The sequence below is a fragment of the Garra rufa genome, chromosome 1 (genome assembly GCF_049309525.1).
Source record: "Garra rufa chromosome 1, GarRuf1.0, whole genome shotgun sequence".
Taxonomy (NCBI): domain Eukaryota; kingdom Metazoa; phylum Chordata; class Actinopteri; order Cypriniformes; family Cyprinidae; genus Garra; species Garra rufa.
Window position 1 is genome coordinate 51,836,863 of NC_133361.1, and position 14,781 is coordinate 51,851,643.

The 14,781-nt window shown below is 36.9% G+C and overlaps 2 protein-coding genes across 2 annotated transcripts in view; both read left to right on the top strand.

Moving 5' to 3' along the window:
* Nucleotides 1–14,781, top strand: part of LOC141336798 (uncharacterized) — a 131,947-nt gene that overhangs the window by 78,600 nt on the left and 38,566 nt on the right. The window lies entirely within an intron of this gene.
* Nucleotides 1–14,781, top strand: part of LOC141342346 (uncharacterized) — a 28,287-nt gene that overhangs the window by 7,760 nt on the left and 5,746 nt on the right. Inside the window, exons 5-30 of the mRNA XM_073846785.1 lie at nucleotides 251–448; nucleotides 716–913; nucleotides 1,183–1,254; nucleotides 1,938–2,057; nucleotides 2,174–2,307; nucleotides 2,805–2,861; nucleotides 2,952–3,000; nucleotides 3,079–3,285; nucleotides 3,375–3,514; nucleotides 3,600–3,668; nucleotides 4,343–4,470; nucleotides 4,563–4,671; nucleotides 5,182–5,256; nucleotides 5,379–5,522; nucleotides 5,738–5,813; nucleotides 6,967–7,182; nucleotides 7,276–7,415; nucleotides 7,493–7,561; nucleotides 8,338–8,465; nucleotides 8,548–8,656; nucleotides 9,206–9,280; nucleotides 9,412–9,555; nucleotides 9,766–9,838; nucleotides 10,480–10,549; nucleotides 10,730–10,947; nucleotides 11,089–11,345. Of these exons, the coding sequence (XP_073702886.1) occupies nucleotides 251–448; nucleotides 716–913; nucleotides 1,183–1,254; nucleotides 1,938–2,057; nucleotides 2,174–2,307; nucleotides 2,805–2,861; nucleotides 2,952–3,000; nucleotides 3,079–3,285; nucleotides 3,375–3,514; nucleotides 3,600–3,668; nucleotides 4,343–4,470; nucleotides 4,563–4,671; nucleotides 5,182–5,256; nucleotides 5,379–5,522; nucleotides 5,738–5,813; nucleotides 6,967–7,182; nucleotides 7,276–7,415; nucleotides 7,493–7,561; nucleotides 8,338–8,465; nucleotides 8,548–8,656; nucleotides 9,206–9,280; nucleotides 9,412–9,555; nucleotides 9,766–9,838; nucleotides 10,480–10,549; nucleotides 10,730–10,947; nucleotides 11,089–11,345 (3,275 nt within the window). The remainder of the gene's footprint in view (nucleotides 1–250; nucleotides 449–715; nucleotides 914–1,182; nucleotides 1,255–1,937; nucleotides 2,058–2,173; nucleotides 2,308–2,804; nucleotides 2,862–2,951; nucleotides 3,001–3,078; nucleotides 3,286–3,374; nucleotides 3,515–3,599; nucleotides 3,669–4,342; nucleotides 4,471–4,562; nucleotides 4,672–5,181; nucleotides 5,257–5,378; nucleotides 5,523–5,737; nucleotides 5,814–6,966; nucleotides 7,183–7,275; nucleotides 7,416–7,492; nucleotides 7,562–8,337; nucleotides 8,466–8,547; nucleotides 8,657–9,205; nucleotides 9,281–9,411; nucleotides 9,556–9,765; nucleotides 9,839–10,479; nucleotides 10,550–10,729; nucleotides 10,948–11,088; nucleotides 11,346–14,781) is intronic.

Genomic DNA, 14,781 nt, shown 5'->3' on the forward strand with positions numbered 1-14,781 from the left:
AACAGTTCGAAGTTTCATTGGGGTTATAGTTAATTTAATACTTAAACTAAAGCCATTTAAAACATTTTTGTTACTTGCAATAAAACAAACCTCAACTAAAATAATATTGAAATAAAAAAAATCTCAGAAGCAGTCTGCTAGACAGTATTTATCTAGAGGCTCAGGCTCACGTTGTTCTACTATGCTATGATAGAGCAAGGATGCTTTCATATATATGTACAGTATCTTTTTATTATTTTCTTTGTCCCAGATCTCTACGAGAACTCTCCGGATGTTGAGACACTGACAGAGGAGGAAGAGAGTAAAGGAGAGGCAGAGAAACGGAAGGAGAAAAGCTACAAAAGAAAGAGGAGTAAAGTTGATCGAAGTAGTGAGGATAGTGATGATCCTGATCTTTTCTCTGCTTCCACACGCAGTCAGAAGAAACCAGGCAAAAAACCCTCATTCTGTGAGTCCCTGAACTACAACAGTTCGAAGTTTCATTGGGGTTATAGTTAATTTAATACTTAAACTAAAGCCATTTAAAACATTTTTGTTACTTGCAATAAAACAAACCTCAACTAAAATAATATTGAAATAAAAAAAATCTCAGAAGCAGTCTGCTAGACAGTATTTATCTAGAGGCTCAGGCTCACGTTGTTCTACTATGCTATGATAGAGCAAGGATGCTTTCATATATATGTACAGTATCTTTTTATTATTTTCTTTGTCCCAGATCTCTACGAGAACTCTCCGGATGTTGAGACACTGACAGAGGAGGAAGAGAGTAAAGGAGAGGCAGAGAAACGGAAGGAGAAGAGCTACAAAAGAAAGAAGAGTTTAGTTTATCAAAGTAGTGAGGATAGTGATGATCCTGATCTTTTCTCTGCTTCCACACGCAGTCAGAAGAAACCAGGCAAAAAACCCTCATTCTGTGAGTCCCTGAACTACAACAGTTCGAAGTTTCATTGGGGTTATAGTTAATTTAATACTTAAACTAAAGCCATTTAAAACATTTTTGTTACTTGCAATAAAACAAACCTCAACTAAAATAATATTGAAATAAAAAAGAAATCTCAGAAGCAGTCTGCTAGACAGTATTTATCTAGAGGCTCAGGCTCACGTTGTTCTACTATGCTATGATAGAGCAAGGATGCTTTCATATATATGTACAGTATCTTTTTATTATTTTCTTTGTCCCAGATCTCTACGAGAACTCTCCGGATGTTGAGACACTGACAGAGGAGGAAGAGAGTAAAGGAGAAGCAGAGAAATGTAAGGAGAAGAGCTACAAAAGAAAGAGAAGTAAAGATGATAGAAGTAGTGAGGATAGTGATGATCCTGATCTAAACATGTTATTTTTAGATAGTTGCAGAGGAAACATGTCTTATTTTTATTTAGTTCTACTTGTGTTAAAATAACTGAAACTGAAATAATTATTAAAGGCCATGATACAAGGGGCAACATTTTGAGCAATGTTGCCGGACAATGTTGCTGTCAACAGACAACCAGATGAGACACATGGCCCACGACTGATCTGAAGTATCCAGATAGAAGTTTATCACCACCTTAAAGGAAAGTTTGCCCAGAAATGAAAATTTTCTGAAAATGAACTCACCCTCAGGATGAGTCCAAGATGAAACTGACAAAACACAAAATCACTGAAATTTTACCTGAAATTAAAATTAATGTAAAATAATAATAAAAACTGTTTATGTTTCTGAATCTGACACACTCAGTGCAGTTCATGGATCTCTCTCCTAATGAGCTGATTATCTGAATTAGGTGTGTTAAATAAAGGAAACATGCAAAATGTGCAGAGCAGTGGGCCCAGAGGACTGAAGTTGAGAACCACTGATCTAATGGATACTAAAATAACACTGTTTCTTGGTGCCTGAAGTGCAGTTTCTGTATTTCCACTCTCTCCTGATCTGTGTCATCTTCTGTCTCTTTCTCAGCATCTTCTGTGAAGAAAGGAGACGAGCAGGAGATTTGGACACTGCCTCTTTATAAAACTCAGCTGCCTGTAACCTGTGGGGACAAAGAAGGCACTGTCTATCGAGACAAACTCCCTGGAGGTTCGATCACTGAGTTTTTGCTGTCATTTCTCTTAATTCTATGACAGAATGCATTTATTATACTTTCTATGGGTGTAATGTTTAGTCTGAATGCATTCTATCCTTGTCTTTTGTAGGGGAGAAGTGTATTTTTTCCCAGAAACGCTGGTTCACCCCCAATGATTTTGAGAAGTTTGGGGGGATGGCAAAGCGCAAAAACTGGAAATTTAGCATCCGCTGCGAAAACATACCACTTAAGAAACTCATACAAGTAAATAACGCAAGCACTAACAGATTGGTGGGATTCTTGGGATCTTTGTTAAAAACAAGGATTTAAAAAATTGTCCTTGGTTTTGCTGTAAACTTGTCACACACTGCACAAATACTTTTTATTTAGATATTTTTAAATCAACTTGATGCATAACATTTGCATTCACAAATTAACTATTTTGAGACATTTTTATTTTATTTCTTAATATGTACACCCACCACTGTTTTGAAACAAAACTGCACCCTTTTCCTAATTAAAAAAAAATATATATATATATATTAACTCTAGGAACTTCTAATACAGCACAGCAGATGTTTTTGTATTTGCTAGGGCTGGGCAAAAATATCTTATAATGTGGTACCAGCTGACTTAGAGATTTAGTTGAGAGATTTTTCTAGTTATTGACCCTTTAAGTTTATAAGGTAAATATGTAGTTATATTAAATACAGCAGACCCCTCATTTACATGTGTGATCATTTCCTTAATCATTTTTTTAGGATGGGCATCTTCAGTGTCCACAGAGGAAGAGAAGAAAGAAAACCTGTGTCCAAAAAGTACTTTGTCTCTCTATGTGCAATATCAGGTTTTGCTTTTCCTCTGCTTATCATGTGACATTCATTAAGTGATTTTGTTCCTTCCTGCAGCACATGAATGACCATTTTTCTATCAGCACAAACAAGAGATCTAGTAAAGGTGAGTAGCCATCATCCTCGCTCATTTACATGCTCTCTGCTGTCTGTTTGACTGCAATAATGTGTTTTATTTCTCGAGACTCAAAAACAAACTTTGGTTTGGTGGAGGAAAGTGATTCTGAAGATTTCCAGGAACAGGGAGGGAAAAAAGGAGGAACAGAGTTTAGAGAGAGAGATGAGGAGGAAGAAGAAGACATGGCAGATATGTCTGTTTTCCAGGCTCCCTCTTTACCAGTCACCTGTGTTTCACTTACTGGGACTCTCTACAAATGCAGGTTTGCGTCAGGTACGTTATTGCACTGATTTTTGTGTAGAACTTAGTTGCTTTTATCTTTGTCGAAGGATTGAGTGAGAAGTGTTTCTGTTGTGTTGCAGGGAGTCGCGGGAAGTGTATACGTACTGAGGAAAGATGGTTCACTCCGGAGGAATTTGTAAAGCAGGAACCAACTTTCACTGATGGACACTGGAAGAAAGATATACTGTGCCATGGAAAAACACTCAACTTTTTACACCAAGTAACAAATTAAAGATATATACAAACATCATGAGTATTTATTTTTTTATTTGTTTGTTTATTTATTGTTTGTATGTAATTTCTAGAAAAAGGTCCTGCGCATCCATTCCCTTCTGTGTGAATGTGGAAAATGCAGTACTCAAGAGAAAGATGTGGTGAGAAACATCTCTACCTGACATATTTAGTCATGAACTGTCATCATAAAAATGATTTATGATATTAACTTAAATTCAAACAGTCTTTTAAATGTGTACATTAAAGTGTGTATGATCATAATTTTCATAGAATAAAGTTGTGAACATCACTAAACATTTTATATTTATATAATTATATTTATATTTTATTGTTTATTTTTTATATTTGTCTTTACGTTTTACATTTTACATTTTCTGCTTAAAGAAAACTAAGCCTATTTTAGTATGGTTATTATTTTTTGCATTGTGGCATTAGTTTTATGACAGTTGGTATACATGTAAGTATTCATAATCAGTTTGTCTTCATGTAAGTATTATAGTGCAAGCATATTCTGATTTAAAAAATGCAGTAAAAAAATCTACATTTCATTGATAATAATCTAAAACCTATTGAGAATATTAAGAAGTACAGTACTAAGAATTCAGGAAGAAATGTGCTTCAAATTAATAGTTCAAGATAGTCATTTGTGTCATTATTTACTCCCAGTCCACTTTCTTCTGTTCCCTTTATAATTATGAATTTATGTATTATTATGAATAATGTATTTCACTTTAGCAGTGAAATACAACTTGTTGTGGTTAGATTCCTATATCTCAAAACAAGATTGTTATGTTGTGTCATGTCCTCTGACTAGATGGCCCAGAACAATGATGACGAGTGTTTTGTGTGTGACTCTGAGGAAGATCTTGTGTGTTGTGACAAATGTCCACGAGCTTTTCATTCAGATTGTCACATACCAGCTGTAGATGAAGACTCACCTGGGTGAGAGAGACAAACAGAACAGAAATCATTAAATCAGAAAATCAGCAAGTAAACTATACATTAATTTTGCATATGTGTGTGTTTGCTTGTAGGGAATGGATTTGTACCTTTTGCATGTTAAAAAACAGTAAAAAACGGCCTGATCCCAGTACCATGTCTGAACAAGAAGCTTTCAAAGCCCCAGTGTCTCAATACATATTGGTAAACAAACACGCCACACACACACACACACACACACACTGGTTTACATGTTTTATGGGGACATTCCATAGTCGTAAGGGTTTTTATACTGTACAAACCGTACTTTCTATCGCCCTACACCTACCCTACACCTAAACCTAGCCCTCACAGGAGATTGTGCAAACTTTTACTTCCTCAAAAAAACTCATTGTGCATGATTTATAAGCCTGTTTCCTCATGGGGACCTGAGAAATGTCCCCACAAGGTCAAAATCTACTGGTATTCCTATCCTTGTGGGGATATTTGGTCCCCACAACGTGATGAATACCAGGTACACACACACACACACACACACAAACATAAATTCAGCACCTTAATATAGAAGATTAACACAAAGATTTAAGGTGCTCACATTCTGTAACAGAGTTCAGTGCCTTAATGTGCTGCCTACATAGGCTGCTCAGCCGGTTTAGAAACAGAATAATATTTATGAGCCTAACTGTGGATATGTGTGTTGTTTGTCATCTTTAGCACTGCCGCTGCCTCCTGTTATGTGTGTACAGAGAGGACAACCAGAAGGTGTTTGTTGAGGATCCATGCAAAAAGGTGAGATTATCTCATTTTTTTCTTCTTGCTGTCTTTTACATGTCACCCATAGAATAAAAGTGATGAAAAACATGACTTGAAATTTATAATGCATTAAAAGCCAGAAATAAAATGACTTCCAGGAGCCCAGATACTCTGAGTTCATAACTCAGCCGATGTGGCTGGACAAAATAAAGCAGAAGTTGGAAAGTGGTTCTTATCGGACGGTAGAGGCGTTCGTCTCTGACATTCAGCTCATTTTCAACAACTGCAGCACGTTCAATGGGGTAAGATTCACTAAAACACGTGTTTAATAAATGAATCACCAACAAAAACAAATCAAGAGCATGTTAAAATGAAGTTGTTTTGCAATGTGTTATACATGGACACATATCCTGGACATTATTGATAATTGTTGTTGAGATGATTAACTTTACAGGTGGACATTTGATTTTTGACAGATTTTTTTATTTTTTTTATTTTGTTCTCTTGCTCTTTAAAGGACAATGAGCATGGTCGAATGGGTGCCAGGCTGAAGGAAATGTTCGAGAAAGAGTTCCAGAAAATCTTCAGCATCAGTATACTATAACAGCTTTTACTAGTCTATTTACAATTTTAAATTTTGCAGTCCTGTAAAGGACAGGCGGTTTACAGAATGGATGGATGCAATACATGACTTAGTTGCTTTTCAGTACTGTACTACGGTGACCGAGAGGGGACCTCAACAATATGATCTCATGGCCACGACATAATATGAAGTTCCCACGAGTTAATATGTCGTATACCCGGTCACTGTACTGTACATCTTTTTTTGTAATGCCATCTTTCCAATGCAAATGAACTACTGCTCCTGATCCTCTTTTAGAATAGGACTGTGTGCCTTTACAGCTTGTAACATAGATACTCCAAAAAACTTCTGTTTGGTTTTGATTACCATGTCTGTTGTGCTAAAACTTGATATATAAAATGTTCTGAATGCACACATCTGAAGCACACAAACAAAAAATGTGTGCTTGACATCAAAGTTCTCTTTCATGTCTTGTTGCACTTAAACTGTCAAATACACCCAAGTTCATGTTAAAACACTCAAGTTGCAAAAACAGTCAGCTATGTCTGTGAAGGTAAACAGCTGGGAAAGAAATCGCCTCAAACTTTTGCCATAGTGTTAGAACTGGTACACTGTTGTCGCTTGCAGAGAAACAAAATGGCGGCACAGTGGGTGGAAATCCTTACTTGGTTGTCCTTTTCATGTTTTCTGTGTTTGTTGGTGGGTTGGATCCATTAACAGCAGCACTAAAAAAAATTACTTACCCTTTAGGCCATCCAAGATGTAGATTAGTTTGTTTCTTCATCAGAAATGATTTGAAGAAATGTAGAGTTCAACAACGAGAATGAGACTCTAAACAGCTGATAAAAACATCAAAATATTCTAAGCTTGATTTGTGCATATTTTTCTCCTGATTCAGACAAGATTTGTACTGGAGGAAATATTATGGATACAGGACTTTTAATTAAAGTAACAGCTTGAAATTTAAAATGTCTTAATTGGATGGATTTGGTTCTTCAAAACACAGGCTTTTCACTTCACAAGACATTAACTGATAGACTAGAGTCGTGTGAATTATTGTGATGCATTAATTTCTTTAATAAAACTATTTAAAACAATAAATACATTTCCAAATTTTTTTTTAACAACAATTAAACTGAAACAGTAATATGTTTTTTTTTTTTCTCAAGAAAAAAAATGTTTGGTGGAGGAAAGTGATCCTCAAGATTTCCAAGAACAGGGCGGGAGAGGAGGAGGAGGAAAAGAGTTTAGAGGGAGAGTTGAGGAAGACGAAGAGGAAGAAGAAGATATAGCAGATCTGTCTGTTTTCGAGGCTCCCTCTTTACCAGTCACCTGTGTTTCACTTACTGGGACTCTCTACAAAGACAGGTTTGCATCAGGTACGTTATTGCACTGATTGTTGTGCAGAATTCAGTTTGTTTTGTCTGTATTGAAGGTTTGAGTGGGAAGTGTTTGTTTCTGTTGTGTTGCAGGGAGGCGTGGGAAGTGTATACGTACTGAGGAAAGATGGTTCACTCCGGAGGAATTTGTAAAGCAGGAACCGACTCTCACTGATGGACACTGGAAGAAAGATATACTGTGCCATGGAAAAACACTCAACTTTTTACTCCAGGTAACAAGTGGGAGAGATAGCATATAAAAAGTGTGATTAATTATTTATTTATTCATTTATTTATTTGTAATTTCTAGGAAGAAATCCTCCACATCCATCCCCTTCTGTGTGAATGTAAAAAATGTAGTACTCAAGAGGAAGATGTGGTGAGAAACATCTTTACCTGATATGTTTAATCATAAGCAGTCAGCATAAAAATAATGTGTGTTATTACCTTAAAAGTCTTTTAAATGTGTAGAATAATTGTGTCCAATTATACTTTATTTATTTTTAATATTGTCTTTATTTTTTAAATTTTACTTTTTCTACTTGGAAAAAACTAAGCCTATTTTAGTATAAATATTATTTGCATTGTGACATTTAACCAAGACAATTCCATTACCATATGCACAAAAACAACTTCTTTTTATTATTTGAATGTAAAAACAAAAATCATAATTTGTGGTCATAATCAATTGGTAATTATGTATTAATAGATCATTGTAATATTTTTTAGCAATTTTAACGGAACGCTGTAAAAAAAATCTACATTACAGTGATAATAATCTAAAGCCTATTGAGAATATTAGGAATTACAGTAATGAGAATTTGGAAAGAAATGTTTAAAATAATATTTTGAAAGGGATAGTCCAAATTCTGTCATCATTTACTCATGCTCCACTTGTTCTGTTTCCTTTTATGGTAAATAATGTCAAAATAAATTTGGACCTACATTTAGCTTAATTTTCTTGATACAAAATGTATATATTTTTTCCTTTGAAATGAAATACGACTTAGACATTAGACATGGTTAGATTCCTGTACAAAACAAGATTGTAAGATTGATTGTAAGAATCAAAAGGTATTTTATTGTATTTAGTTTTATTTTATTTTTATTTTTGATGATAAAATGTTATGTTGTGTCATGTCATCCTCTGACTAGTTGGCCCAGAACAATGATGACGAGTGTTACGTGTGTCGCTCTGAGGGAGATCTCATGTGTTGTGATGAGTGTCCACGAGCTTTTCATTCAGACTGTCACATACCAGCTGTAGATGGAGACTCACCTGGGTGAGAGAGAAACAAAACATATAGAAATCATTAAATCAGCAAGTGTACTGTATCTTCATTATATGTGTGTGTTTGCTTGTAGGGAATGGATTTGTACCTTTTGCATGTTAAAAAACAGTAAAAAACGGCCTGATCCCAGTAACATGTCTGACCAAGAAGCTTTCAAAGCCCCAGTGTCTCAATACATATTGGTAAACACACACACACACACACACACACACACACACTGGTTTACATGTTTTATGGGGACATTCCATAGGCGTAATGGTTTTTATACTGTACAAACCGTATTTTCTATCGTCCTACACCTACCCTACACCTAAACCTAGCCCTCACAGGAGATTGTGCAAACTTTTACTTACTCAAAAAAACTCATTGTGCATGATTTATAAACCTGTTTCCTCATGGGGACCTGAGAAATGTCCCCACAAGGTCAAAATCTACTGGTATTCCTATCCTTGTGGGGACATTTGGTCCCCACAACGTGATGAATACCAGGTACACACACACACACACACACACACACACACACACACACACACACACACACACACACACACACACAAACATAAATTCAGCACCTTAATATAGAAGATTAACACAAAGATTTAAGGTGCTCACATTTTGTAATTTTGTTCAGTGCCTTAATGTGCTGCCTACATAGGCTGCTCAGCCAGTTTAGAAACAGAATAATATTTATGGGCCTAACTGTGGATATGTGTGTTGTTTGTCATCTTTAGCACTGCCGCTGCCTCCTGTTATGTGTGTACAGAGAGGACAACCAGAAGGTGTTTGTTGAGGATCCATGCAAAACGGTGAGATTATCTCATTTTTTTCATTTTTTTCTTCTTGCTGTCTTTTACATGTCACCCATAGAATAAAAGTGATGAAAAACATGACTTGAAATTTATAATGCATTAAAAACCAGAAATAAAATGACTTACAGATTCGTAGATACTCTGAGTTCATAACTCAGCCGATGTGGCTGGACAAAATAAAGCAGAAGTTGGAAAGTGGTTTGTATCGGACGGTAGAAGCGTTCATCTCTGACTTTCAGCTCATTTTCAACAACTGCAGCAGGTTCAATAGGGTAAGATTCACTAAAACACGTGTTTAATAAATGAATCACCAACAAAAACAAATCAAGAGCTTGTTAAAATGAAGTTGTTTTGCAATGTGTTATACGTGGACACATATCCTGGACATTATTGATGATTATTGTTGAGATGATTAACTTTACAAGCGGACATTTGATTTTTGACAGATTGTTTTTTGTATTTTGTTCTCTTGCTCTTTAAAGGACAATTATGAGTTCGACCAAATGGGTGACAAGCTGAAGGAAAAGTTTGAGGAAGAGATCCAGAAAATCTTCAGTATCCATTATGCAATAACAGCTTTTGCTAGACTTTCAAAGATACAGTTGAGATTTGGGTAGCTTTATTATAATGTATATAATTATTATAATGTATATAATTTTGCAGTCCTGCAAAGGACAAGCAGTTTGAAGAATGAATGGATGCAATCCTTTCCTTTACGACTTCCATCTTTCCAATGCAGCAAGGCTCTGTATACTTTTGCGTCCATTTTTCATTTTTTTAACCCGGAAATTAAATACGAAAAAAGTGGTTTCGTTGTGAGTGACATCCACGTGTGAATGCAGCATATGGATGTGCAATGATAATGATAACAATAACAATGGACATGGTAAAAAATATGTCAAAATAGGTCATTTATACTAATTTCAGAAGCGCACTCAGTGATTTGTTTCTGGAACTGGGCCTGTACTTTGTGTGCTTTGAGCAACCATGCATGGCCCTTTCTTTAATGTGATCTTAGAAAGCTGAAAGCATAATCATGATGATCATAGAGGCTAAACTGCTGTTGTGTGTTTATTTATTTATTAATTTCATTTACCAAAGCCAGTTTTACTCTTAATCTGTGCTTTAGTGTGTGATTATTTTGGATTACTTACTTTAGGTGTCAGTGTTTTGTTTTTCTTTACTTCAGCCCTCAGAAAATACAGAAGTTTTCACACCTACAATACTTAAGGGAAATGATAAGGACAAACATAAAAATGTATACAGGTATTAATCTCTTTTTTTATGTGTTTACCTCAGTCATCTTCTTTCCTGTTTCTGGAAAGTTGCTGTTGCAGATTTATTTGGGTTTATTTTACTAAAACCCAGATCCACACCCATTATTGTCGCATAATAAAAGATGCAAGCCATTATTATTTATTAATACAAAAATGTTCTTTCCTCCAGGTTTGAGTGTCCATATGCTGGTCAGTTTCGTTGCAGTCTGACCAGCCTTGTGTTTGTGATGGAGGGTGAAGGAGAGGTGCTGTATAAAACTGTCTCATGGGATCCTCGTCTGTTAGATGGTTTGGGCAAGATGGAGCCTGCAGGACCCTTGTACGACATTGACTGTTTTGATGGGCCAATCTCAGGACTGCACCTTCCACACTGTGAAATATTCTCTGGTATGGTCATTTCTACATGCTAAATGGGTTTAAATGATCAGCTTTGTTGGAAAATTAATATATTAATTAAGTGTAAGTATTAAGTATTATATACCATCTGTTTATTAAATAATAAAATATAATTTTGCATGTGTTTTACAGAGAAAGACATGGATTTTTTAGCTGTAGCACATTTCACTGATGGTAACGTAGCAATAATGAATCCTCTGCAAGTGACTAAAGCTCATGTGATGATTGGCATCCAACATCTCTCCATCTTTGGGCTCATAAAAAGGATGATCTTCCCTCCTTCCCCCGTTATTGCCCAAGTACTTGTCTTTCAGCGACCAAGAACGGAGAGACAGAGAGAAAACGTACTGGATGTCCATTTGCTCCCATGGAATGTTCCACTGTCAGAGGTATTAATATATTTTGTTTAAATGATAATATAATACTGAATACTTCAATATAAATTCAATATACAGTGCTATCACAACCAGAAGTTCAAAGACAGTATTTTAAAGATGGTGACGTGATTTTAACTCTAAAGAATAGGGTCAATATTGCCATGATTAGGAGCACTGGGAGCAATTACGGTGACCTGGAAACTGATTTGAATATATGTGGGATTATTAGCAGTAATCATACCATGTGTCATATACTAGCAGGGACTGCATGCTTGAAAATAATATTTCATGTCTTCGAATGCATTTATTATTTGTAGTGCGCCAGCCAACCAATAGAAGCAATAAGCTTTTTTTTATATATTATATTTTTATTTTGACCTTAAAGCAACACAGATCAATACAAAAAGCAACAACAACTATAAAGACAGAAAAGAAAAAACAAAAAAAAAAGACAGAAAAAAAAGATTTTAAAACCATTGTTACATCAGTTCCTCCAGTTTTATACATAGGTTAACAATGTTACACATATATTTCTAGGCCAGTGGGCACAGGCAATATGGTGATTTTGCAAACAATGAAAGGGTCATATCTTTAAACTGTTATCCTAAACATTTGACAGATAATTAAAAAAGGGTTTCCAGGTAGCTTCGAAGCCAGCAATGCTATCAGAAAGATTGTGTCTAAGTCTCTCTAAATGCAAAGTGCTAGAGAGTTCAGAAAGCCAGGATTTAAAGAGTGGTTTTGATGCCTTTTTCCATAGACAAAGAATATTTTTTTTAGCTACCACCATTCCATATTGGACAGCTTTTTTAATTTGATGACTGAACCCACGAAGTGAGTCAGACCAACCAAAAACAGTGATTGCTGGATCAGGGGCGAGGTCACAAGAATAAGCCATAGAGTAGAATCTGAAAATTTTGCTCCAAAACTCATCAAGTTTTGGGCATGACAAAAAAAGATGTCCCAAGGAGCCCTCTGCAGATTCACATTTGTTACAGTTAGAGGAGATGGAGGGGTAGAATTTGTTAAGCTTAACCCTAGAATAATGAAGCCGATGTACTACTTTATATTGGATTAGTTGGTGTCTTGAGTTAATAGAACGTGTATTTATGACCTTGATAGACTTTTTCCAGTCCTCATTGGTAATTTGAATGCCTAAATCCTTTTCCCAGGAATCCTTCAAATACAAGGTAGATATGTCGAACTGACCAGTAAAAACATCTATAAAATGGGAAATCAAATTAGATGCATCAGGAGAGGCAGAAAGTAATTTATATATCATGTTCATCTGCTAATAGTTCAAAGTAGTAATGTCCTTTGCATTTTTCGGTATGATGACCCCCAAGTATTTCAAACTGTCTGCTGCAATTTTAAAAGGTAGGTTTTGTATAAAGCTTGGGTCAGTCTTGTTAGATACAAGCATGAGTTTACTCTTTTGCCAGTTTACAGAGTAACCAGAGAATTTTCCAAAAGTCTTCAGTGAATCTAATAGGGGTGGGATGGATCGTTCTGGATTGAGTAGGTAGAGGATAACGTCGTCGGCGTAGAGGGATATGTGATGGTCTAATTGATGATGATGATGATGATGATGATGATAGGCCTTTATTTGTCACATACACTGTTACATGCAGTGAAATTGGACCCCCTTGACCATACACAGACATCACAATTTCGGGGGGAGACAGGTCAATCGAGAGGTAGCATAGGAAAAAGAAAACAAGATACATTAGGAAAAGGAGGAGGCGTGAAAAAAGCCCCTCCCATACTGTCCTTCAAGTAGGGCAGTCTGAGATCAGGGGAAAAAAAGCCCCAGAACAAGCACATAAACAACACATAGACATAACATTGCAACAGGGGAGGGGGACAGGGGGTGTGGAAATAGTCCAATGTAGGCAACAGCCATCCAGTCCTGAAGCTTGAGGGCGCTGGTCACAGACCCGCTAACCACACACCGAGAGCGCTGGTCACAGACCTGCCTACCCACATTAGGGGGTAAAAGCACACAAAGGCGTGGGATCTGGGGGAGGCAATGATTGTCTATCTGTAACTATGTACGTATGTATGCGTGCGGAGTCTGTGTATGTGTGTAAGCCTGTGAAGTCTGGAACCCAGTCTGCAGCAGGTGTCCTTGGGACGGGAATAAGGGAATCAGAGCGTCTCGTTATCTTGTTCTCCAGGGGAGGTTGTTTGTCTCCAGCAACGGCCTTGGCCAAGGCCATCTGGAAGAAGCTGGGGGAAGCCGAAAGAAAGGATCTGTTTTTCAAATTTCGGTCAATATCTGCCAATTTCTCAGGTATCTAATGTCCATCACTGGTCACCGGGTTTGTCCAGAATTTGTTGCACAGCTGCAAGTTTCTCCCTGATGTTTCCCAATTCACGGTCTATAACCACAGTCTGAGTACTAACAGCTCTGCCCACCGTTTCAATCAAGCCGGCCAGCTTAGGGGGGTTTTGAGCCACACTGATCGCTTTCATCAGTCGTTGATACGACAGGGCCCCACCTAAGAAACCCTGTTATCAAAGTTCCGAATAAATATATATCTTCAATATCCTCCAGGGACAGAGCGGCCAGGCACATGACACGCCACTTCTCCCACCCGTCCATCACGTATCCAGCTGCAAACGTTCCTGCAGGACAGTTGGGTTCCCCCGAACCCAGACTTCTCGTCGAGAAGATGGTGTCAATTGCATTCAGAGACCAGTTGATCAAATCCATAATTTCTTTTGTTTCGAGAGCAGGGCAGCGAGAGTCTCAGAGACAGAACTACGAGACAAGAGAAGCCAGCAAGGAGAGACAGGGGAGGGAGAGGGAAAACATGCGACCGCCTTCGCCGAGAGCCAAACGAGAACAGTTAATTCTAATTGGGCTATCTTGGGTGAAAAAATAAGTGGGTTATTTCCAATAGCAGTTGCAAGGGGTTCTATAATAGCTATGGCAAAAAGCATGGGTGAGAGTGGGCACCCCTGTCTAGTGCCTCTATGCAATGTGAATTGTGAAGATTTATCAAAATTAGTGAGCACCGAAGCCCCAGGTTTGGCATAAAGCATTTTCACCCAACAGGAGAAAGATTCTCCTAGATCAAACTCCTGAAGAACTGCAATAATATAGCTCCATTCAATTTGGTCAAATGCCTTTTTGGCGTCCAGAGCTAAGATGGCAACATTTGAAGCAGTCTCACATTAAAGAAAGAAAAGTGCCCAGGGATAAAACCGGTTTGATCAGGATGAATAATTTTTGTTATACATTTATTTAATCTGTTTGCAAGGATCTTAGTAAAAATTTTCAGATCTGAATTTAGAAGGGCTATGGGGTGATATGATGCCGGATCTGTTTAATCTTTTCCTTTTTTAAGAATTAGAGAAATATTTGCGTTATACATTGACTGTGGAAATTCCTGATTGTCAATGAAATGATTAAATGATCTCAGCATCAGAGGGGCAAGTTTTT